General features: G+C 44.0%; 1 protein-coding gene across 3 annotated transcripts in view; it reads left to right on the forward strand.

Annotated features, from left to right (window-relative positions):
- The window catches only part of RPS6KA1 (ribosomal protein S6 kinase A1), an 87846-nt gene that overhangs the window by 20337 nt on the left and 42888 nt on the right, over positions 1–24621 (forward strand). For 2 of the 3 annotated variants that reach the window (XM_035121090.3, XM_088672361.1), the window contains exon 2: positions 3338–3382. The exons of the other annotated variant lie outside the window; for it this stretch is intronic. In XM_035121090.3, coding sequence (XP_034976981.3) covers positions 3338–3382 — 45 coding nt within the window. The remainder of the gene's footprint in view (positions 1–3337; positions 3383–24621) is intronic. 3 annotated transcript variants of the gene reach the window in all.

A 24621-nucleotide genomic window follows, 5' to 3' on the forward strand; every position in this document is an offset into this window, starting at 1 on the left:
CATACATATCTCAACACAAATTGCAGTTCCTGGGATTCTTTAGTTTAGGGGAAGCCATGTGCTTTAAATCATGCTGTTGGTAGGACCTTGTGCTTTGTCCTACAATGGACTATCCTTGATCATCATGCATTTAAAGCAGTTCCCAGTTAAGGGTGCTAGGCATTATAGCTTTGAGGGATAAGCTTCAGTTCCCAAGGTTCTTTGTTGGAGGAAAAGTGTTTTAAATGTATAGTGTGTACACAGCTTTAATGGGCCTAGGTAAAGGTAAAGGGACCCCTGACCATTAGGTCCAGTCGTGACCGACTCTGGGGTTGCGCGCTCATCTCGCATTATTGGCCGAGGGAGCCGGCGTATAGCTTCCAGGTCATGTGGCCAGCATGACAAAGCCGCTTCTGGCAAACCAGAGCAGCACATGGAAACGCCGTTTACCTTCCCGCTGTAGCGGTACCTATTTATCTACTTGCATTTTGACGTGCTTTCGAACTGCTAGGTTGGCAGGAGCTGGGACCAAGCAACAGGAGCTCACCCCGTCACAGGGATTCGAACCGCCGACCTTCTGATCAGCAAGCCCTAGGCTCAGTGGTTTAACCACAGTGCCACCTGGGTCCTAAATTACAGTAAATTAATGTTGTTGTTGCTGCTGAATTGGGTGGATGGGCTCTTTCCCTCACTGGAGGTGTTCAAGCATAGGCCAGCCAAGCCATCTGTTGGTGATGTTCTAGCTTTGGATTTCCTCCATTGGGGCACAGGTTGGACTAGGTGACCTAAAAGGCCCCCCTCCAAGTCTGTGATTTAATCAACTTCCTGGAAGAAGTTGGGAGAAAGGTTTATTCCTTAGCCTCCTGCAGATCATCCCGTGGTTGGGATCTCCTCTGGCTATCAGGCTCCCATTTCTCCCCTTTCCCCAGTGGTCTGAGGCTTGACCAGTGCTCCATGGCTGATGCCACAGCTATTCTTAATGGCAACAGCAGCAGCAGTCTGGTTTCATATTTCCTGTGTTGAATCCCTACGGATCCCCTTTGCTTGGCTTTAGAACTTTCTTTGGCTTCCAGGATCCAGTTCAGCAGATTGCTTTCTGTCTGCATGGAGGATTATGTGGAATTAAAGAGCTTTAACCAGCAGTTGTCCCCAGATCTTCTCCAAATTCAGCAGCCTCAGGTGGGAAGTTATGTAACCCACCTGGGCTTGGTTGGGTAACTGAGTTTGTTTTATTGGTGGGAGGGATACCTTTTTTTGCGATAATTGGTTTTCTCTGGTATGGTTTGTGGGGTGAATCTTTCTTGGCAAAACTGCTTTCTTAAATTGCAGGTGAAATAAAGCGTAGTCAATGATTAAGAGACTAAGCCAGGCATCCCCAACCTGTGATCCTCCAGATGTTTTGGCCTACAACTCCCACAATCCCTAGCTAACAGGACCAGTGGTCAGGGATGATGGGAATTGTAGTCCAAAACATCTGGAGGGCCAAAGGTTGGGGATGCCTGGACTAAGCTACAGACTTGGCAAGTCTGCAGTTTGAATTTCACCTCATATTATGAGCTTGGGTCACACCCAAACCATACATTTGAAGTACTGTACATATCACTTTAACGAAGTTGGAGAATCCTAGGGTGTTGTTAAGGGTGCTGGGAATCGTAGGTCTAGTGAGGTCAGCACCCTTAACACACCACAGCCCATGACTGTTAAAATGGTATAATAGTATGTTAATGTACGGTGTGGATGTGGCCATTGTTACCAGTTCTGCTCCTGGATTGGATGGGGGGGGTGCTTCTAGGGAGGGCAAGACAACCAGAGCCACCACTGAAAATTGGTGATAATTCTTCTACGCAGCAAGAAGCGACATAGATAGAACTATATATTTGAATTGTAACTTCAAGAATTTATACCAGAGTTGCCTTTCCACTTCCAGATTTGGTTAAGGTGTTTGTTCATGTAAATTAGAAGTGCAAATGTATGTTTGGGATTTTTGGAGTAAAAAATAAAGGACCGTATAAGAGGGCTCCATTTGGTTATAAATATATTTGTTTCCTTAACGAGTTGCTGTTGGAATCACGGCTTTATAAGTGTTGAAATAAAATGGGGTAAGAGCTAGGATTTGCAATGAGTCTCTGGTTAAAACCCAGGATGTGAGAAGCCACTGCCCACTTTGGCAGTATCGGTTCTCCTTGGTTGACTTTGTTCTTGCCTGGCGCCTGGGGAGGAAGTGTTGATAAAAGGGGCTTCCGGCAGCTGCCTTGGCTACCTATGGCACACCTACCCAGATTACTTTCTGCTGAGTCATCCTTAAGATGTTGAACTACGGTACGTTTAACTCTTTCTTCTCAACAGCAAGGAAAGGATTTGCTTAGTGCACTGAAAAGAGTATCATAACATACCCATGGGAGTGGGTGGCGCTGTGGTCTAAACCACTCCGCCTCTTGTGCTTACTGATCAGAAGGTTGGCGGTTCGAATCTGCGTGACAGGGGGAGCTTGCGTTGCTCTGTCCCAGCTTCTGCCAACCTAGCAGTTCGAAAGCATGCCAGTGTGAGTAGAGAAATAGGTACCACTGTGGCAGGAAGGTAAACAGTGTTTCTGTGCGCCTCTGGCACTCGTCATGGTGTTCTGCTGCGCCAGAAGCGGTTTAGTCATGCTGGCCACATGACCCAGAAAACTGTCTGTGGACAAACATCGGCTCCCTCGGCCTGAAAGCAAGATGAGCGCCGCACCCCATAATCACTTCTGACTGGACTTAACCTTCCAGAGGTCCTTTACCTTTACCTTACCATAACACACTACTGTTGTACAATATCACTTTGGGTTAAAACTGTGTTCTTCACATTTGTGTATTTTGTTACATGGTCCTGGTCTCTTGGGAATAGCTGTATAGAGAGAGTGGGCATTGTTAAAAGTACCACATGATACTCATTCCACATTTGTAAGAAATCAGTATATTAGCGTGGCAGCACGCGTGCTTTGGAACTCCTTGCATATTGACATCAGGCAAGACACCTTTCCTGTGCTCCTTTTGGTGCCTGTTGAAAACGTTTTTGCTTAGGCATGCCTATCCAGGCACGTAGAATGTTGGCATGTGTTTTAATCCAGTTTTTAGCTTATTGTCAAACCTAGTTATTTTAAATAACATTTTAAATAATTGTTTTTAACTATTTGTTTACTTATAATGTTACTGCTTTATTTGTTTTGTAAACTGCTTTGAAGAAAGATGCTAAGGCTTGTAGTAGGCTTGGAGCTTGTTAAGATCACCAAGCAGTGTTTACCGTAGATCATTGCTGTTTTTGTTCAGCAAGGGATGGTGCCGCTGGACACATGACTAATGGGAAGTTTGGCTTTTTTGCTTTGCAGAATGGACAAGCTGCTCCAGAAGGAAAAAAGGGAGCTCTGCCGAAGGTAAAACCACACATATGAATCTTTTCCTGCTTTTATTACACAGTGCTGGTTTGAATGTTTCACTATGGCGTAGTTTCCAGACTCTTCCTCTATGCGACTTTGGTGTCTGGTGTGATTTTTCCAGCAGAGCTGAGAGTGAAATTAGTGATAGATTAGTCTGTGGCTTTAATTAATCTGCTGCTTCTCCCCCTGCCTCCCCAAAAGGTGTGTTGACAGAGATGGTATTTGCCTTTTCAAATCATAAATATTTTTTACTACCTGATTCAATCTTTCTTTTTTAACCAACTAAGGATCTCCACCATTCCCACTGAATTGCCTTGCCTTTGTCAAGGAGAAGTTTTGAACTACTTGTGCGTGACTTCACTCACAGAGGGTGGTGGGCTTGCTAAGATATCCAGCACCTGGAAAATGCACTCTGCCTGCAACGGAAGCACAACTTTGGGGAAAGGTTCTGGACTGGTTGCAGAAAGCTAGTACTGTAACAACTGCAGTCATGAGTGATGACGAGAAATCAGGAAAGATTTTTCAGTTTTGATGTGGGCGGGTGGTCAAGATTCACAGCAAGGTTCAAAAATCCACTCACAAATTTATTCAGTATTCAGGAGGCTGTGTTGGGAAGGGGGGGGGGAAGCAATCCTTCATTTATTTAACAAAATTTATATACCACTTGTTTGTAACAAAATCTTTAAGCTGTTTATGAGAGAGATTCAAATCAAATCAAAACCGTTAAAAGCAAATAACTAAAACATGTTTTAAAACAATTAGAGTCAGCAGTAAATGAAAAAGAGATTAAAACACATACAAATCCCCGTATGTTACATATCAATAATAAACTCATTCTCTGAGTAAAGGTAAAGGGACCATTAGGTCCAGCCGCAGACGACTCTGGGGTTGCAGCACTCATGTCGCTTTACTGGCCGAGGGAGCCGGCATACAGCTTCCAGGTCATGTGGCCAGCATGACTAAGCCGCTTCTGGTAAACCAGAGCAGCGCACAGAAATGCCGTTTACCTTCCCGTCAGAGTGGTACCTATTTATCTACTTTCACTTTGACATGATTTTGTACTACTAGGTTGGCAGGAGCAGGGACTGAACAACAGGAGCTCACACCATCACGGGGATTCGAACCACCGACCTTCTGATCAGCAAGCCCTAGGCTCTGTGGTTTAACCCACAGTGCCACCCGCATCCCATTCTCTGAGTACTAGTCCTTTATATTGGCTGCCACAGTGCTGATTCTGCTTCGGAATCCAGTGGTTCTGTAGCTGCTTATTGTCAGTTTTTTTGGGCTTGATAGTCTGAAAGTAATTCCCATAACAGCCTGGTGAAATGAATGTGAATTAAGTTCGTTTTGGGATAGAACTTCTAGTTCAATCTCTTGCATTTTTTTTGTTTTACTCTTTGGGTCTTTAACCTTAAAGGTCATTATTGTTGGGGAATGTAAATTAAACAATTCACATTCCACTGTGTTTGTGTTTTGACGTTTTCTTAATCTTCTGTATATTTTATCCTTCAGCAAAGCAGCTTGTAATGTTCTGAATGCTGAACTTTTTTGCTGAGGTTCATTTGGATGAACTTGAATTGATCTGTGAACTGAACATGAACCCAAACTAGTTTGTTTTATAAAGAGATGAATGGGAATGGGAACCAGTTCCTTTTGGGACATGTCAAACTAAAACTAGTTCTTTCGAAAAATGAACTTTTAAAGTTCTGGTAGCATGTTTTCCTACTTCCTGGCCTGAATTTAACTTTTTATTTTAAATTCCGCACAAATGTCTCTATCTGGTTAGTAGTTTTTCCAGGCAGCATTCTTTAGCTTGGCACCCTTTCTTTTCTTTTTTTTTAGGAATAGTAGCTTCAGACTTTGTTTTTTTTTCTTTCATAAAAAGCAAGGAAGATGGTGGATCCAATCCTCAAAACAGTCTTCATGTACAGTACTAGCTATAGACTGTTCTTTCTCTGAGCTTTGAGTTCTGCGTGTCCACAGTGCTTGGGCTTCAAATCCTCTGTATGTTTCTGAACTTGCAGAGTTAAAAAAAAAATTGTAGTCTTTTAATCTCTCAGATAGCTGACTTGAACTTTAAAATTGAATATGTCTTCTTCATATTTTGGAGACTTCTTAGTGGGGAAAACTGCCTAATAAAATTATTTTTTATTCCCCTTTAAAAAGAAAATTCAAATAATAATTGGAAGCCATTTTTTAATTACATAAAAGATACAATAGAAAAACCAATCCTCATATCAGATATTTAAAAGTTCTGTAACTAATTAATTATTAACCAATCATTAATTAAAGACTCTTATAATACCATTTAGGTATGGTACAAATAAACAATATGAAGATGAATTTGGAAAACAGTATGCAGAGATTATACATGGAATCAAAAGGGAAAAACTCAAGAACGGCTGAGAAGTCGTCGGGGATGGGAGGGAGGGCTCAGAGGGGAGGGAGGGGGGTAATTTACAAATAAGATACATGTAACACAATGTTATAGATGTATTTTATTTTCTTGATTTTTATTGAACCTGTTTTGTCTGTTGTATATTGGAAAAATAAATAAAGGTATTTTATTTTAAAAAAATATTATTTTTTATTTAATTGAAACCCAAATAACATCCCCTTTCCTGCTAATTTTAACAAGGAGACCAATATATTGGCATGTTTTCTTCCTGCACAAGGTCCAATGAAATGAGTCAGAACAAAGTCTTCCTGTAGCTCAAGCTCCAATTCACTTCATACGCTGCAAAACCTCTCATTTTGCATTGAGTTCAGTGGGTCAGATCTGTTTGCTTTCAAAGTTTGTTGCCCTTATTGGCCCCCAGGATCTACCACCAAAGGTAGCCATACTTCCCTGCCATGTTGCAGGACTGCCTCTAAAGATGCTTAGCTTACTGGTTCATTAATTTTATTATTTCCATTTAGAGACTACCTGAACGACTTGAAACAGTTTGCAATATACGTAGGAACACTGCAAAGGAAGGTCTTGTAAGATGCTCACCCCATTTCTGAAGCACAGATGAGCTCATTCTTCACACCCACTACTAGACCATCTAACATTCCTCCATCTCTCATCTGGGAGATGCCCAGTTTAATACCAGAACAGGCTCTCAATCTGGAGAATGTAAAACTATTTCCATCCACTCAATCGTAACCTCCATGGTTCAACACAACCTTAACTCCTGATAAATAACCAGTCAGCACTGGTAGCAGACACAAACATCAACATCACACCTAAAGGGGCCCTGAAGGCCACTGTAAACTGAAAGGTTGTTGTAGGGTCCATGAACCATATTACAATGGTGGAGCAAAATTTTTGCATCCAGGAGGTCACGGGATCAATCCCCAACATCTCTCGTTAAAAGCAGCATAACATGGGAAAGACCTTTGCTTTCAGCCCTGAAGAGCTGCTGGCAGTCAGAGTACACACTACTGCAGGGGTCAGCAACCTTTTTCAGCCGAATTCCTATGCCCCACAAATAACCCAGAGATGCATTTTAAATAAAAGCACACATTCTACTTATGTAAAAACACCAGGCAGGCCCCACAAATAACCCAGAGATGCATTTTAAATAAAAGGACACATGCTACTCATGTAAAAACACGCTGATTCCCAGACTGTCCGTGGGCCGGATTGAGAAGGTGATTGGGCCGCATCCGGCCCATGGGCCTTAGGTTGTCTCCCCCTGCACTACTGGGCCAGATGCTCTGACCTGGTACAACTGGCAGCTTCCAATGTTGGCTGGTCAGGTCAGGGAGGTCCCATTTACATGCCAGGCCTACCTTCCAGTGGGAAAGGGTGCCTGTCTCTCTTTAATTGCAGACATAGCATATATTCTGGTGACAGAAGGGCTAGAAGTTCCCAGCAATCCAATCACTTGCTGGTATCAAATGCTCTAATCTTAAAAAAACCTTTTTTGTTTTTAAGCAGCCGAATTGGGCAGACGGCTTTCCTTGAAAACAGCTGGCTAGATCTTGCCAGTGCAATGTTATCCATGATGCGGGGGAGCAGGATGGGTAGAGCTATAGGCTTGTAATCTAGCTAAATTGGTTTCCTCTCTAGTGCTTATGAACTGGCAAATCTGCTAGCTTGCCTGCATCCCATGATTCCTCTAGAGTCTGTGTAGTCGATTAGCAAAATATTAAGACCTCTATTGCTTTCTGTTGCTCCAGCTTTTCCTCTTTCCCATTTTTGTTTTTTGAAAAAAGGGCTAGCCCACCTTATTCCTTAGGCTCAGGGTAAGTAACAAACTGCTTTAAAATACCAGCCTAAAGATCTGATCTCAGGCAAGCCTGTTCCCCAGTTTATGTTAAGTCTTGCATTGCTGCTTCAAAGTGCCCTTGGGGAAGCATTCCTAGAACAAAGGGAGTGCCAGGCTGCGTTGCATTGCCCCATAGAACTAAGAAAAAGTCCGTGGCACGCAGCCCTGTTGGGACTCCTTGTCCCAGGTTGAAGGGCTTCCATTTGCAATTGCAATGTTTCCGCTCCGTATGGATGAGGGAGCCACTGAGCTCTGGTGTTTGAACAGTGCTGAAGTTCTTTGATAAGCATTTTCAACTCTTCACAGCTATTGTGATGTACTGCCTATATTGCTTGGACACCAGTGTTGCCTAGATCAGGGATGGAAAATCTGTGTGCCCTCCTTGATATTGCTGGACTACAACTCACATCACCCCTGACCATTAGCAAGGCAAGGTGGGGTTGAGGGGAGTTGAAGTCAAGCAACAATTAGCAGGCCACACATTCCTCATTCCTGGCCTAGACAGCATGGCCCTGTCTGCAAGCCCCAACTAGCAAAGCAAGGGGATCTGGGCCACTCAACATCTTTCAGCCTAATCTACCTTGCAGGGTTGCTGTGAGTATAAAATAGGGGCGAGCCATATACTGTATGCTGCCCTGGGCTCCTTGAAGGAAGTGTAGGATAAAAACATATATGCAATACTGTGTTTTCAAATGTCCAATCTGCAGGGAACCATTTCTGCATGGACTTGTCTGCTGAAGATCTTGCCATGGAACGCTTGCATCTTCCACAAGATTCTTGGGAGAGCACACAGTCTACATATAAATAAAATTGTTGTTGTTAGGGTTCTGTGTGAGTTGTTCTTGGCTTATCAGTGCAGTTTGGAAGTTTGCTGTCCTGCTTAGATAGGAAGCCACTTCCCCAAGGTAGAGGGCTTTCCAAGCTGTGCCATCTGAGCCTCTTGTTAACCAGAGGTACCAGGGATCTTTCTGCATGTAGAACTCATGTCTTCCAACTGAGCTATCCTCAGCCCCCAAGGTCACTCAATCTACCCAACAGGCTAAATACGGCACACCCATGATATCTTCAGTACACACCCTTGGAAACATTGTGGTCGAGAAGGGCACATGGTGATCCTTTTGGGTCACTGTCACCTACCTCCGCCCCATATTACAGGGTGAGTATGGCAGAAGGGGTGACAGCAGTCACGAAATTAAAAGACGTCTGCTTCTTGGGAGAAAAGCAATGACAAACCTAGACAACATCTTAAAAAGCAGAGACATCACCTTGCCAACAAAGTTCCGTATAGTTAAAGCTATGGTTTTCCCAGTAGTGATGTATGGAAGTGAGAGCTGGACCATAAAGAAGGTTGATCGCCGAAGAATTGATGCTTTTGAATTTTGGTGCTGGAGGAGACTCTTGAGAGTCCCATGGACTGCTAGAAGATCAAACCTATCCATTCTGAAGGAAATCAGCCCCGAGTGCTCACTGGAAGGACAGATCCTGAAGCTGAGTCTACAATACTTTGGCCACCTCATGAGAGGAGAAGACTCCCTGGAAAAGACCCTGATGTTGGGAAAGATGGAGGGCACTAGGAGAAGGGGACGACAGAGGACGAGATGGTTGGACAGTGTTCTCGAAGCTACGAACATGAGTTTGACCAAACTGCGGGAGGCGGTGCAAGACAGGAGTGCCTGGCGTGCTCTGGTCCATGGGGTCACAAAGAGTTGGACACGACTAAACGACTAACAACAACAACAATGATGATGATTGTCTGCATGCGGACATACAAATAAATGTAAATCAATAAATAAACCCAGCCAGATGGGCGGGGAATAAATAATATATTTATCGAAGCTACGAACATGAGTTTGACCAAACTGTGGGAGGCGGTGGAAGACAGGAGTGCCTGGCGTGCTCTAGTCCATGGAGTCACGAAGAGTCAGACAAGACTAAACGACTAAACAACAACATGGCAGAAGGAAAATTATACGACAAAGATTGCAGATTTGCTTTGTGTGTGTGTGTGTGTTTTGCACAGCCACTGTCTCTTTATGTTACTATGCTCTCAGACACATGTATCTGTTCCTCCCAGAACTCTTGACTGTCCCGTGCCAAGAATGGGCTCCAGCTAATGGCAAACTCTTTGGTGCCATTAAACAAATATAGCAATCCTTCTCTCTCTCTCTCTCTCTCTCTCTCTCTCTCTCTCTCTCTCTCTCTCTCTCTCTCTCTCTCTCTCTCTGCCTCTCTGCCTCTCTGCCGTAGGCTTCAATTAATAATTGAATAAGGATCAGCTTTCAGAGCCCTGCATTCCTCATAACCAGCTAGCTTTTTCTAGCACTGTGGAAATAGCTTAGTTGCACAGCTAGGGGTGGGCTGGGGGGGTGGATGTCTTGAAAGCACTCCAAACTTCTTCTCTTGCTGTTTGTAACAATGCATTTAGCTGCTACAGGTTCTTGGTGTCCTGAAAATCCTATAAGAGTCTCCTAAAATTTTAGGAGCAGTCTAGTGGTGTATTGCTTAAATTAATAATTTGTTGTCTAATGATCTTTTGGGGAGAGAAGTTTGGTTGTTGTTTTTAAGTGGGTGATACAAGGAAGGAAGGAATATTTTCAGTTTACAAGCAAATGATGACCTTTTTGCAAAGAATGCCAGCCAATCTCCTTATTTATTTGTCTACTCAATTTATCAGATTTATATATCCTGTCTTTCCTCCAGGGATCTTAAAGCAGCATACATAGGCTCCCCACACACACACCTGCCTGTTGGTATCCTTAAAACAATTTTGTAAGGTAGGTATGAGACTGAGAGAATTATTGGTCCAAGGTCACCCAGTGAACTACAATGGTTGCGTGTGCATTTGAATTTGGGCCTCCTGGGTCCTAGTTTGACACCCTGAACCAGAGGTTCAAAGCGCACGGTGGGGCTATTTATAAAAGGACTTTTAAACAGTCCCATGCTGCACTTTGTAGGCCTGGCAGCTGGGTCTTCAAAGCGTATCGTCATTCGCCGTCATCTGTTCCCCTTGCATAGCTACAATTCCCATAATGGTGTAACAATCCTTCCTCCCAAGAAACTCAGAATTGTAGTTTTGTGTGGGGAATAGGGGTGTCCTAACAAGTCTCAGTGCCCTTACATAACAGTTCCAGAATTCTTAGGGGGAAACCATGGCTGCTTGAAGTGGTTTAATGCTCCTTATTGTGCAGATGGGGGCCTAGGTTGAACATGAAGCCCACAGGGTGATGTTGGTCCAGTCACGATCTCTCAGACTGACCTGCCTCACAGGGCTGTTGTGAGGATAAAAGGTGGGGGGACTCCAACACTGTATGCTAGCTGGTGATCGTTAAGAGGAAAGGTACGGTAGAACCTAACTCTAATAATGTCTCATACTATTTTCAATTCTTAATTGATTGCATATTTCATAAATTGTTTTATGTATTATATACCAAAATAATTGAATTAATCAGGGGGGAAAGCCTACTACTGGTGGATTAAAAGAGCACTTCAACTTCCAATTCCTACTGTTGGATCAAAGGTCTATTCCAAAAGAAAATAAAACCCCCACAATTATCTTGTAATTAGTTACCAATTAAGAATATGAGGTTAATGAGTCTGTCCATATCTCCTATGGCAGAAATAAATGACTTGGGTTTCAGTCAGTGATGCATTTCAAGTGTGGAGAATTTGCAATGTGCACATATAAATATTGCAGAGATTTCAGACTTCTTTATATGAAAAGATCAAGCTTCAGACGGGCAATAAGAAATCGCGTTGGTTTGAATTCTTGCAGTTAAGATCTCAATGTTACAAGACAGCACTTTCAATACCATGGTTTAATTTGGACTTGAGAGAGAGAGGTTATGTGTGAAAACACTTTGGCCCCAATCCAGCAGAAATTGCACCTGCTTTAAGCCCCAGTGAAATCAACCGTTTTGCAGATGATGTGCAGCATGGAATGAATACACACATGTTGAGGGGAGGGAGCAAGGTTGCAGTCGTAGTCTCAATCTCCTACTTACGCACATAGATTTATAAACATGTACAGCTCAGGATTCCCGGTTGTACAAAGAGGTGTGTTCAGTTGTATGCAAATCTTCAAATGAATATGTATAGGTCAGGGGTGCAACTTAGCACGGCAATTCTGCTTCTTTTGCCAGCCCCCAGCCCCCCCCCCTGCACACACACACCCCCCGTTGCATGTTGTCTGGCCTAACAGGACAAACTAATAATCACAATTTCATGTGTGTGTTTTTGATTTTAATTCAACTTAAGCATCACTTAAGTCTTTGTTTGGGGCACAAGGACCCTGATGCACAAGTTTTTGTTTTTTTACATTATCTGCAGAGTTGGAAGGTACCATGGAGGAGAGGGCTATTGGTAGCCATTATGGCTATGCTCCACTACTGCCTCTACAGTGGAGGCAGTAATGCTTCTGAATACCAGCTGTGGAAATTTCAGGAGGAGTGAATGCCCATCCTGCTCATAGGCTTCCCACAGTCATCTGGTTGGTCACTGTGAGAACAGGATGCTGGACTAGATGGGTCATTGGCCTGATCCAGCGGGCTCTTCTTACATTCTTTATAGTGGCTGCTACTTTGCAAGTAAGTGCTATAGCTCTGTCCTTCTATATACTCATTTTAAATAAAAGCAACTATTATTGCAAAACCTGTTCTGGTTTTGGCTGATGGTGCATCTAATGAAGAACCTGTTCTCCCACAGTTTCTAACTCTGGACTCCTTTTGGCTGTTGCTACTACATAAACTTTCCCTGAGCATAGTTGCTTTGGAGGCAAGCTGTATCTCCTGCCTGAGGTTGGCTTGTTCCTTCCCAAATGTTTTGGCAGTTATTACATCATGCTTGTGTGTCAACCAAGGGATGAGATGTAATATATTATTGCAGAATTACAGGGTAGTATTAGAACATGCTGTTTCCTGTTGTGTTTTCTTGAGCCGTTTCAAGTTCAGCAACAGCCTCAAGCATGAGAGGGAAATGTACCAGGCCTTAATGCTTTTTGTTTTCAGTAATCCTGTTTTTATTTATAGAGTTTTTAGTTATAAAGCTTTAGGAAGGTTAAGCATGCATACACCTCGTAACCGTGAGTTCCACAGATGCTATCTGTGCTATGTGAAAAATTATGGTCATGGCTTGGCATAGTTGGACACGCTTAAGCTTGCAAGCGTCGGTGAAGTCTAAAATATGATGAACATTGCAGTGGATTGCGGCCTGCTTATTTCGTGTTGAACATAATGCAGGTTAGTATAAGAATTGGCTGCTTTTGGCGAACCCTCACTACCATCTTTCGGGCTCCATCCTCAGTGAGGCAGCAATCCTAGACATGTTTGCTAGGGGGTAAGCCCCACTGAACACCCTAAGACTTGCTTCCAAGTAGACATGTATAGGTTTGTGCTGTGATTATTATTTTAATGAGATAGGTAACAATAAACTGTTAACATAATTCTGTCACCTAGGTTCAGTCACCAGTAGAAGGTGATAGTGATGATAGATTTTGACAGAAGCAAATGTGGCTGCTGTGAGGAGTCTTTTGCCCTCGAAAATCTGGCTTAATTGGTGCTGTGTATACAGGGCGGTGGCTGAACAAAAATATCGACCTTTGCATCTGTTTGCTTTCTTGCACTGCTTTTTTTTTTTTTAAGTGCGGCTGCAGCATGGATTATGTGTTAAAGGTTCTTTACATCTGCAAGGAAGGATCTTCTTGCTTGGAATGGTGTCCCCTTCCTTTTTGGAAAGGTGACTCCTTCCTTCACCATTCAGTGTTGAGTGTCTCCTTTTCCCCTTGTGTTGTGCCTCTCTTCCAACCCCGCCCCACTTGCTGGGTTGTTGTGGGCAATGAAGCTTTCTTAGTTTGGCATCGTAGAGCTGAAATAACATTAGCGCCAGAAGTCAGGAAGACTCTCCTTTTGATTATTTCCCTAACTAAAACTCATTAGGTGGCTTTAGGCAAACTTCTGTGTCTTAATCTCAGTGCTCCTCCAGTCTCTGACATGGGAATAATACTGGCCTACCTTCCAAGATTGTTGTATGGATTACTGAAATGAAGTTCAGGAATATTGAACTGGAAGCCTGGGACTCCTACACTTTGACCCTATTTAAAACACCATCATATCACTTCAAGGCTTCCCTCCCAAAATCCTGGGAATTGTAGTTCTTTCAAAGGTGCTGAGAGGAGATCCCTATTGCCCTCACAGAGCTACACTTTTCAGAGTAGTTCAACAAACCATTCTTCTTCCCATGGAATTCTTGGAATTGAAGCTCTGTGCAAGGAATAGGATCTCCTAAGAGCTCTCAGCACCCTTAACAAACTACAGGTCCCAGGACCTGGGTTCTTTGGGGAAGCCATGACAATTTTTTAAAGTGGTGTGATAATGCTTTAAATGTATATTGTAGATGGGGCCTGTGTGTGCTTTAAATTGAAGGATCACCAACCTGACGACATAAGTGCCTTCACTGTTACATTTCTTTACATGTGAAATTCATAAACGTGCTGGGAGCATAAAGTTTCTCTTTGATGTGCTGGTTTACATGTTTCATTTTATTGCATTACAGGTACATGCACTGCTATATGACAAAATGAGTTTAAAAAGCAAATGTGGATAAAAGAGGACAGAACAAAAACAATTGGAGCCATAGCCCCAAAGAATAATAAGTGGTGATGTGGCAACCTGCATCAGAAAATTTTCAGTTTGCATGGGGAAATTTTCTGTCCTAGGGCATGATATAATTTTAGCATGATTATTTTACTTGTATTTAGTAAATGAAGCTAAAACATTGACTTTGTTAAGCCTGCTTAATATTTGTTTGTAGTTGTCACTAATAGATTTATGCAATGGCCATTTTTCCTTGGATAAACAAAGCACAGGGTGGGATTTGGGTCTATTTTGGGGGGGGGGATTATACTTGATGTCCCTGCTTATAAAGTTAGATTATAATAGAAATACTTTCAAAAGTGTGATATATCTTTCCAAAAGGGTCATGGAAATGGTGGTGGAGGATGAATCCCTGACACCCCTCTCTTTATGGAGAAGATGTAGGAGAACTACATTTCAAAGAAAGAAACAGATTTTAGGTGCATGAGTTAACTTTTCAAACCAAATCAGAGTCGTCGTCTCCCCCCCCCCCAGTATCTAGCTGCCTCCATTCTAGCATCTGTAAATGTGTGTGTGTGTGTGTGTGTGTGTGTGTGTAAAATAGGATGTGGCCTGTCCTTGTGCAGAAGCTGCTGTTGGTCATGCATGGCTTGTCTCTCATGCTTAACACCGACAAGGCCTCCCTATATGTCTGCCTCTGCACTTAAAGCTTGCTTAAGTTTATGGATGTCTAAGGTCAAGCTGTAGGGTTATTTTGCCCTGAAAAACAAAATGTGCCAATGGTTGGGCCACTCTCCAAACTCATCCTGCTTCTCCCCTGCCCAAAAGGGAAAAAAATCAGTTAGTGTAGTGCCATCTTCATTTACCTTTTGCACCTGCCACATCTCTCTGCTGTTCTGGCGCTGCCTGTTTTAAATCTTGTATATCAGTGAGATGAGCTTATGGGGCTTGGGGAGATACCATAGCTTAGCCTGAGAGAGAGAGAGAGAGAGAGAGAGAGAGAGAGAGAGAGAGAGAGAGAGAGAGAGAGAGAGAGAGAGAGAGAGAGAGAGAGAGAGCACACCTGCCTTATATGGACAAGGTCCCAGTTCAGCCCCCAGCATCTCCAGTCTTTTTTCTTTCTTTCTTCAAGGAGCAGAAAAAAAACTTCTGCCTGAGACCCTCTGCCAGTCAGAGGAGACAAATAGTCTGCTCCGATGGAAGGCAACTTCCTAAGCTTTTAGCATCTAAATTGCATGGTGACTGTGTTTGCCCCCTGGTCTCTAATTCTTAGACATGCTGCCGTCAGGTTTTCAAGCTTGTCTGTTCAGTGATGAGCACAATTAAAAAGTACTACCAGAAACCTTTTAGTGCATGGTTTCTCAATATGTGGTGGCCAGCCACTTTTGTTGCAGCCATCAAGGCACCAGATTTCTTTTATCGGCTGGAATATGACTCTGCTGTCACATTCCATATCTACATACATGCACATGATTCCGTAATCCCGTCTGTGACCACAGCTGCATACCAGTTTGAGAATCCTTGCTGTAGCTCAGGTGTGGGTCGAAGGAAGGCTGAGAGGTGGCCCAGCATCTGCTGGCTTTAGGGCTCCTTGCAAAGAGTTCTGGACTAGCATGAACTATGCTGGTCTAATCCAGCAAAGCCCAACTTGCCCTTAAGCAAAGGGATAAAGGGTTTGGAGTTCTTGCTTTTCGTGTGCAGTTGAACACAAAATAAGGAGTTGGAAAAAATTGTGTGCAGTTGGAAAGCTGATAGTGTGCAATTTGTAAAATGGGCATGGGGGGTAGATTTCACATGTTTGACATACAGTATGTGCTTATGAAGCACTTAACATGTCGGGAATAGCATGTATGCAAATTATATAAGGGTAGAATGCACTCAGTTAACTGTCCAAACCATATTAAAACATTTTCTTCTTTTTGGCCAGAATCTCTCCTTGCTGCACGTTTGGGCAGTTAATGCTTCATCACATCCTTGCATATATCTTAAAGGACTCCTTTTTTGTGTGCCTGTTAGTTACTGGGTTATGGCAGATTAATCAATGAATCGCTGCTGTATAGTAGATATTGCAGAGGACCCTTGGGAGTTGCTTCCAACTCTATGATTCTGTGATTCTTCTTACTCGTAGCTGAGTAAGATTGTCTTCCATAAACATGATTTTAACAATGGGTCCGTAAGTGACTGTGGAGGCCAATTGTGGATCCACACGTCCTTCCACAGTGGGGCCAACATTGATGCCGAAATCCAGCATCGCCTGATTCTGTGATAAGAACTACCGACTCCTGTGGAGAAACCACCACTGATGCAGGGTGTAAACAAGGAGCAAAGTACGCTTTGTGTTCATTCAGCTGTGCATCTGTTGGGGAATCTTTGCAGCTGGAAAGTCTGCTTTTAAAACCCTGCTTGGGATCACAGAGCACAAGACGACATATGGCTTTATTGCTAAGAGATCCTGCATTACCATGTTTCTCCAAAAATAAGACACCGTCTTATATTTATTTTTCCTCAAAAAACAACAACACGGTGGCTTATTTTCAGGGGATGTCTTATTTTTTTATTAAGTATGGTACAGTTTAACCTACAAGGTTAAACTATGGCTTATTTTCGGGGTATAGCTTATTTTTTGGGTTATGGCTTATTTTCGGGGTGTGGCTTATTTTGGGGGTATGGCTTATTTTCGGAGAAACACGGTATCTGTTTAAAAACACATCAGTGGAACACTGGGAATTCTAGTTTTAAAAAGCAAAGTGTCCCCCATAAGCCTAAGGATCCATTTCAGTCCGGCTTTTGCCCTGGTCATGGGACCGAGACGGCTCTGGTCGCCTTAACAGATTATCTCCGTAGACAGCTGGATCGAGGTGGGTTGGGACAGCTGATTCTTTTAGATTTGTCAGCAGCTTTCAATATGGTTGATCACGAACTTTTAGACCACCGCCTTGCTGACGGGATTCAGGGCACAGTCCAACAATGGCTGCGCTCCTTTATCTTAGGTCGGGGACAGAGGGTGGCGCTAGGGAGGGAGTTGTCGCTGCGGCACTCCTTGGTGTGTGGAGTCCCGCAAGGCGCAATCCTTTCCCCGATGCTTTTTAATATCTTTATGCACCCCCTTGCCCAGATTGTCTGGAGATTTGGGCTGGGTTGTCATCAATATGCTGATGACACCCAGATCTATCTGTTGATGGATGGCCACCCTGCCTTGGCCCCGGACACACTGACCAAGTGCTTGGAAGCTGTGGCTGGATGGCTACGTGGGAGCTGGTTGAAGCTAAATCCTTCAAAGACAGAGGTTCTCTGGCTGGGTCTGGACGACATGGGTTTGTGGGGCCAACTCCCATTTCTTGCAGGGGCTCAATTAGTGCCAGCGCCTTCTGTCAAGAGTTTGGGTGTAACCTTCGACGCCTCCCTTTCTATGGAGGTGCAGGTTGCAGCCACAGCTAAGGTGGCATTTTTCCATCTCCGCCGTATCAAGCAGTTGGTCCCTTACCTCTCTCGCCCTGATCTGGCCAGTGATCCATGCGACTGTCACCTCCAGGCTTGATTATTGTAACTCGCTCTATGCGGGGCTGCCCTTGAAGCTGACCCAGAAACTCCAGCGGGTGCAGAATGCCGCGGCGAGGCTCCTAACGGGGTCCCGGCCACGGGATCACATTCATCCAGTGCTTTACCAGTTGCACTGGCTCCCGGTGGAATACAGGATCAGGTTTAAGGTGCTGGTTTTGACATTTAAAGCCCCATGCGGCTTGGGACCCTCGTACCTACGGGACTGCCTCTCCTGGTATGCCCCGCGGAGGACCTTAAGGTCCACAAACAATATTTTGGAGATCCCGAGCCATAAGGTGGCTAGATTGGCCTCTACTAGGGCCAGGGCCTTTTCAGTATTGGCCCCAACTTGGTGGAATGCTCTTTCACAGGAGACCAGGGACTGCGGGATTTGTCATTTTTCCGCAGGGCTTGCAAGACAGAGCTGATCCGTGTGGCCTTTGGGTTGGATTCAGTCTGACCCCTGTGTTTTCCTCCCTCGTGGTTTGGATTTATGGACTACTTAAAATGAGGCTGCATTTTAAATTTTAATATTGTATTTTAATCTGTATTTTAAATAATTGTTTTCTTTTTTAATGTCTTATTGTAATTTTATTGGTGTTAGCCGCCCTGAGTCCGGTTTTGACTGGGGAGGGCGGGGTATAAATAAAAATTTATTATTTATTATTATTATTAAAGATAGCCTATCCTTCCTGTTGTCCTCTGCAAACAAAAACTCTTGGATAATGCTTTTTAGTGAAATATTTATCCTTCCTGCTTCTTTCTTTGGAACGAGAACTTTCTCTGTGAAAACCCCTCAGCTATGTAATTTCATGCCCACAGAGGTGCATCTGGCACCTTCACTGTGTACTTTTTGTTGTACTGTATTCTGAAAATCACCCTTTTACCCTGACCTTCGAGATACATATTTTGGACCCACCCTGTTCTCTTAAGTGTCAGTTGCTTTAACGATTTAATATTGTATTTTAAAATGCTTGTAGAAATCTACTACCGTAATTAATAATAATAGGTTGTCTCCAACTAAGTTCTACCCAGAGTAGACTGACTGAAATTAATTGATGTACACCAGTCATACCCATTCATTTCAGTGGGTTTAATCTGAATATAAGTAATGTTGAATACAACCTAATAATAATAATAATAGCAGCAGCAGCAGCAACCTGATTCATGCAGGTGAATTACTCCAGGATTCAAGAGGGCTGCCCATCACTTAAATCGTTATATAGTCAGTGGGATATTCCTAATGGTATATTTCAGTTCCTTGGGGAGAAAATAAAGAGTCTCAGTCTTGCATTGTACATGCCTGACAGGCCTCTATCTGAAATAGGATGCTGCTGTGGCTCTAGGTTGGGCTTGGAGAATACTTCTGGTCACGGATGGAGAAACAGGCAGGGCTTTGTTTTAAAGCAGGTACTGTACCTTGGCTGTTTCAGTGACCTCACTGGGAGAGACTGCGGCAGCGGTACTCCTTTTTATTTTTCCCTTACAGCTTTTGTTTCATTGGGGTTGGCATACATAGCTTTCCTCAGGCAGCAGTTTTGGGAGTTATCATTAGGGCTGCAAATTGTCAATTATTTAGCTTATTAAATGTTTTAACCACTCGGGCTTCCTCCCTCCGGCATCAAAACACCTTTGAAGATCTTTGAGCGCTTCTACATCTGCTATTTTCTAACATACAGTACACCATCTGTTAACTAGCAAAAAAAGAGGAAAATCCTGGTGACATTGCTGTCCAGTTGTTGCATTCTGGTTTTTCCTGTGTTTAGTCCTTCTGTCTCTTAAGATTATTCTTAGTACTGTAGGTATTAACTGATTTATACCACACCTTTTCCCCTGATAGGGCTCAAGGCAACTTACAGATAAAACAAGAATGGCTAAAAACATGGGTGGAAGGGCAATCATTAAAAAAAAAAAAACCCACCTGCTTTGTGGTATATTTAAGGGCAATTAATGTCAGCTTTTTGCACAACTGACTGGGCTGGCAAAGCCTAATTCACTCCGTTCTGCATTGCATGTCCAGCATTTTCTATTGCATGTCCAGCATTTTCTGGCTGCTGCTCTGCTTTTTACTTGTCCAGAATTCATAGGGCTCTTGTTAAAAGTTAAAAAGCAGAGGTAGGGTACATTTTTCTGCCTGAGGGCAGCACCAGACGCAGAACTGGGGGGAGCAATAGGGGTGTCTCCTACCCCTATTGTAGAATCGGCTACACTCCTGCCATGCGAAAGGGAACCGTTTCTAGTCCTTCTCTCTGTCTCTGTCTCTCTCCCTTGCACATGGACAAATACACTTTTTTCCCTCCATCCTGGAAAACAAAGCATTATCACAGTTCAAGGACACATTCCAACCAAGCAAAAGCACTCAGGAGTGGACCAGTGAGGGGTGTTGCCTGGGGAGACTACTAAGGCTGGACAGAAAGAGCTGGAGGCTGCATTTGGCCCCCCAGTCTTGAGGTTGACCACAACTGCTTAAAGGAAGCGGGAGGTTCAGTTCAGCCCACTTCCATTTCCTGTCCATGAACAGAGTGTTTACCTGCATTGGTCTCTGGCACCTCTCCTATCATATGTTCTGCGGTACAGTCCCTCCCCCCCCTTCTTTTTTCAACAGCTACCTCTTTTGTCAGCTTTTAATTCTTGCACTGAAGTGCAACTGTGCAAAAAAAACGAGAGAGAAAAGAAAAAGACAAGTAAAGGTTCAAATGCATTTGTTTGGGATTGATATAATAATTAATAATTTATTATTTTTACCCTGCCCATCCGGCTGGGTTTCCCCAGCCACTCTGGGCAGCTTCCAACAAGGATTAAAATACATTAAAATGTCACACATTAAAAACTTCCCTAAACAGGGCTGCCTTCAGATGTTTTCTAAATGTCAGGTAGTTGTTTATCTCTTTGACCTCTGATGGGAGGGCATTTCATAGGGCGGGTGCCACTACCGAGAAGGCCCTCTGCCTGGTTCCCTGTAGTTTTGCTTCTCACAGTGAGGGAACTGCCAGAAGGCCCTCTGAGCTGGACCTCAGTGTCCGGGCAGAACAATGGGGGTGGAGGCGCTCCTTCAGGATATTGTTGGAGCATTGATGGTACCACCCAGTTTTTCCTCTGGTGTTGGGGTGGCCTCTGCAAGACTGTAATGGGCACCAGTTCAAGCATATTGTGTAACCAAAATGAAATACCATCTTTTTGGGGAGTGCAGTGTAGACCATGTTAACTGCTCCTAAAATCCACACTCTTTGCACGAAGCTGACTTAGTCAACCTATCTCTTTTGTGCTTCCTGTGAGTGTCAGATCACTCCTTTTCTTGCCGCCGCTGCTGCTGTCGTCTCTGGCTTCTGTCCTTTCAACGTCAAACACCCATGGCTGTTTAAACAGAGAATAATGGAGGACTGTTGGGACTGGCATTGGAAAGCCTATCCGGCCCCCCCGCCCCCAACCTGCCTTTGTTCCACAGAGTTATCATGCCCCCTTGAGGCTTGTGCAGTTAGTACAACTTGCGTGGAAAGCACACGGGGAATTTGTTTGTTGTTTGCTGGGATCCTAACCTACAGAGAAGCCGTCCCTCACAAGTGGGGAACTTGTGGCCCTCCGGATTTCATTGGGCTCCAGCTCCCATCAACCCCAGCCAGCATGGCCAGTCATTGGGCATGATGGGAGCTGTGTCCAACAACATCTGGAGGACCAAAAGTCTCCCCCCAGCCCTGATCTGAATTCAAACTCATGTTTCTAGGCATAGGAAAGCATCTGTCCTTGACAGTTTTTGAGCATTGCTTGGAAATATAGGAATCTGCCAAATACCACTTCAGACCATTTGTCCATATTGTCTACATTGATTGGCAGTGACTCCTCAGGGTCTCAGGCAAAGGGTCTTTCCTAGAACCTGCTTACCTCATCTTTCTGTGTTGGGGATTGAACTTCAGGCTTCCTATATGAACAGCAGGTGTTTTGCCTCCGATATGTGGCCCCCATGATTCAGTAGGGCAGCCCCATGGGCAAGATGCTGCTGCTTCCTGTCGGCTCTCCTAGCAGAAAGTACCTGAGCACTGCGTTTGTAACTCTTAGCGCCCAAAAGTGCCAGAGTCAGTCCCAGCAAATGGGAAGTGCAAATGCAAATTATGTGTCTCTTGTTGGAAGAGGCACAAGGAATTTTACAACCCTTAAAATTCATTCCATATTAAACCACAAAAGTACTTTGCTTAATCCTACCAGCAAGTACAGACACTGCCCTGAGCTGTAGATGCAGGAGAATGAGGTAGGACTGAGGTGATAGAATGGGCTGCGCCACTTCAGCTTGTAGCTTCTATGGTGGGTTCCTGTGAATGCTCTTTCTTTAAAAACAAAACAAACAAAGCTTTACTGAAAATAGAAAAGCAGCACAATAGGGAGGAAAAGAGCTGGGATGAATTTCTGCTTAAAGGGGAGCATGTGCAAATATGACCATCCCACTACAGTGTGAAGTAGTACAGTCTCTTCTGCCACCTTATTCTGTTGCATATATAATGAAGCTGGTTGAGGTTTCTGACCTTTCTTCTTTTCTTTTCTTTTTTTGCACACCCTAGAAATACATCAGAGGTGTGGAATGTGAAGGAGTCTGGAATCTAAATGTTTAAAATGAAACACAAGAGCAAGAGTGTGGTTGGGGCAGAGGGCGTTCTTATTTCCTGCTGCAGTTATTTGCTAACCTGAAACTCTGTTTTGTGGCTTTACCATCCCTTAACTTACTGGATTTGTCTCCTGTGGCGGGGGGATGGGTAGGACTTACAAACCCCATTCCTATGTCATACAGCAGAAAATTAAGCTGTGGGATTTGCTCACGTGAGATGTAGTAATGGCCACCAGCTTGGTTGGCTTTTAGCAGGGTTTAGATAATTTCATGAAAGATAAGACTATCATGGTGACTAGTCATTATGCCTATGTCCTACCTCCAGCGTCGGAGGCAGCCTACCTCTGAACAGAAATGGCTGGGGAGCACCAGCAGGAAGCATGCTAATATGCTCATGTCCCGCCTACAGGATTCCCATAGGACATGAGCACATTAGCTTGCAGGGAGACAAGCACTTGCTGGAGCCAGAGGCAATGACTGGCAGAGCCACCCGCGGACTGGTTGTAAGTAGGCACGCAGTGGATAGAACAGTGCCCCATTTGCCCTAATGGTCCAGCTTCTGCTTGTGTGTTACTATGGATCATGGAAGTTATCAGCCAAATTTAGGAGGAGGAAGGGACAAATTTAATGTGTCTTTGTAAAATTCCTGCCTTTGTCAGTTAACTTGAGGTTCAAGGCGAAAGACCCAGTGCACTTCCATGGAACGTATCCTGGCGTTCCAGAGCCCTGCTTTCCCTTAGCTCGGGTCGGCAACTTCCACCCCTAAATTGATTTTCTCATTTTTATGAGGCATCCACACACTGTCAGATTCCTCTTTAGCAACTGGCAGTGTCTATTTGCAGCCTCCTGGACTTCACACCTTCCGGAAGAGGGTTTCCTTCCTGTGACAACTTTATCTTCCTTGTAATGAGAGATTGAGACATAAATAACCACCTTTTGTTCATTTGTGAACCTGTGTTGTGTGGTTGTCTGTAGGGTGGCTTTACTGTTGGGCAGAACAATTCAAACCCTCTCCACACCCACCCAACCTGTTCATGGCCAGAGTTTTGGCTCATCTAAGGCAGAGATGGGGAAGCTGTGGCCCTCCAGCTGTTCTTGGACTCCCAACCACATCAGCCCCATCCAGCTGCATCTACAGAGCCTCCACTCCTCATCCCTGCTGAAAGAATTTGAGATTAAGAGATTGTCTTGCTCATTTTGTATCTCTTGTTGTCCAACCAGTGTTAGTGTAAGAAGAGGTGGGGAAGAGGTCTGGCCCTCAGACTTCTTTAATGAAACATGTCACCTGCCCCATACCTGATGCTCCCCGCAGTGAGCAGGTAAAGGAGTCCAAGATCCTCTGCCTGCTCATGGGCAAGCGGGGAGAGCACTGGGGGCTGTATCAGCTGGAGAGGGGGAACCTTCCCAATCCCCAGCTGAGCTGCGCAAACAAGTTGCCTTGTCCCAGCCCGCAAACGCCTGGGTGAAACTGCCTCAGCGTCTTGTTTTTTCAACATCGCGGTATATCACCAAACCGCCATGTGATACACCGCCATGTTGAAAAGCTGATATCGCCCTTCCCTAGTAGATGGTCCCACCCACCTGTCAAAGCTGACCTGCCACAGGGGTGAAGAGAGAATGATGTTGCCCACCGGGCCAAAAAGCCGCCCAGTTGCAATAATTTTCTACACCTTTCCTTATTAATAAGCAATTAGGTAAGTAATCATGGCAGGTGTTTAAATATTTACTTGTACATGCAATACAAAATAAATTAGGCATAAGTAGGGTACTTCAATCTCTGATTTCTTTTGTAGTTTGAAAAGAAAGAATGAAAGAGAAAGAAAGAAAGAAATCTAGGTTCTACTAACACACACTTCTGCAAAAATAGAAATAAAAGGCTTTAAATGCGCAGAGGGTGTGAGAATCTGAGGCTAATTTTTAAATTCAGATTCTTCAACACAGTTTTCTAAGGCATCTCCCAAACTGGCTATCTATCCTGGTTTTTGCCACCACCCCACCTTCTTTGGGTTATTTCCTTGGGTGGTTTCCCCCCCCCCCCATTATTCTTTCAGCCTACTGATTTTAAAAAACTGTTCCGGGGAACCTTGAGATTTCTTGGTGTCTTATCAACCGTTTCCTCTTCGGTCAAAATGTTTAAATAACAGCGGGCAACATTCTCTGAAAGAGAACTTGTTTATCTTTGCTGATCTTCCTCTGCAGTGCTCTGATGCCAGAGACTTGTTTTGAGGGTACAAGGAAATTTTGGCCAAAGAACTATTT

The sequence above is a fragment of the Zootoca vivipara genome, chromosome 6, assembly GCF_965207765.1.
Source record: "Zootoca vivipara chromosome 6, rZooViv2.hap1.1, whole genome shotgun sequence".
Classification (NCBI taxonomy): Eukaryota; Metazoa; Chordata; class Lepidosauria; order Squamata; family Lacertidae; genus Zootoca; species Zootoca vivipara.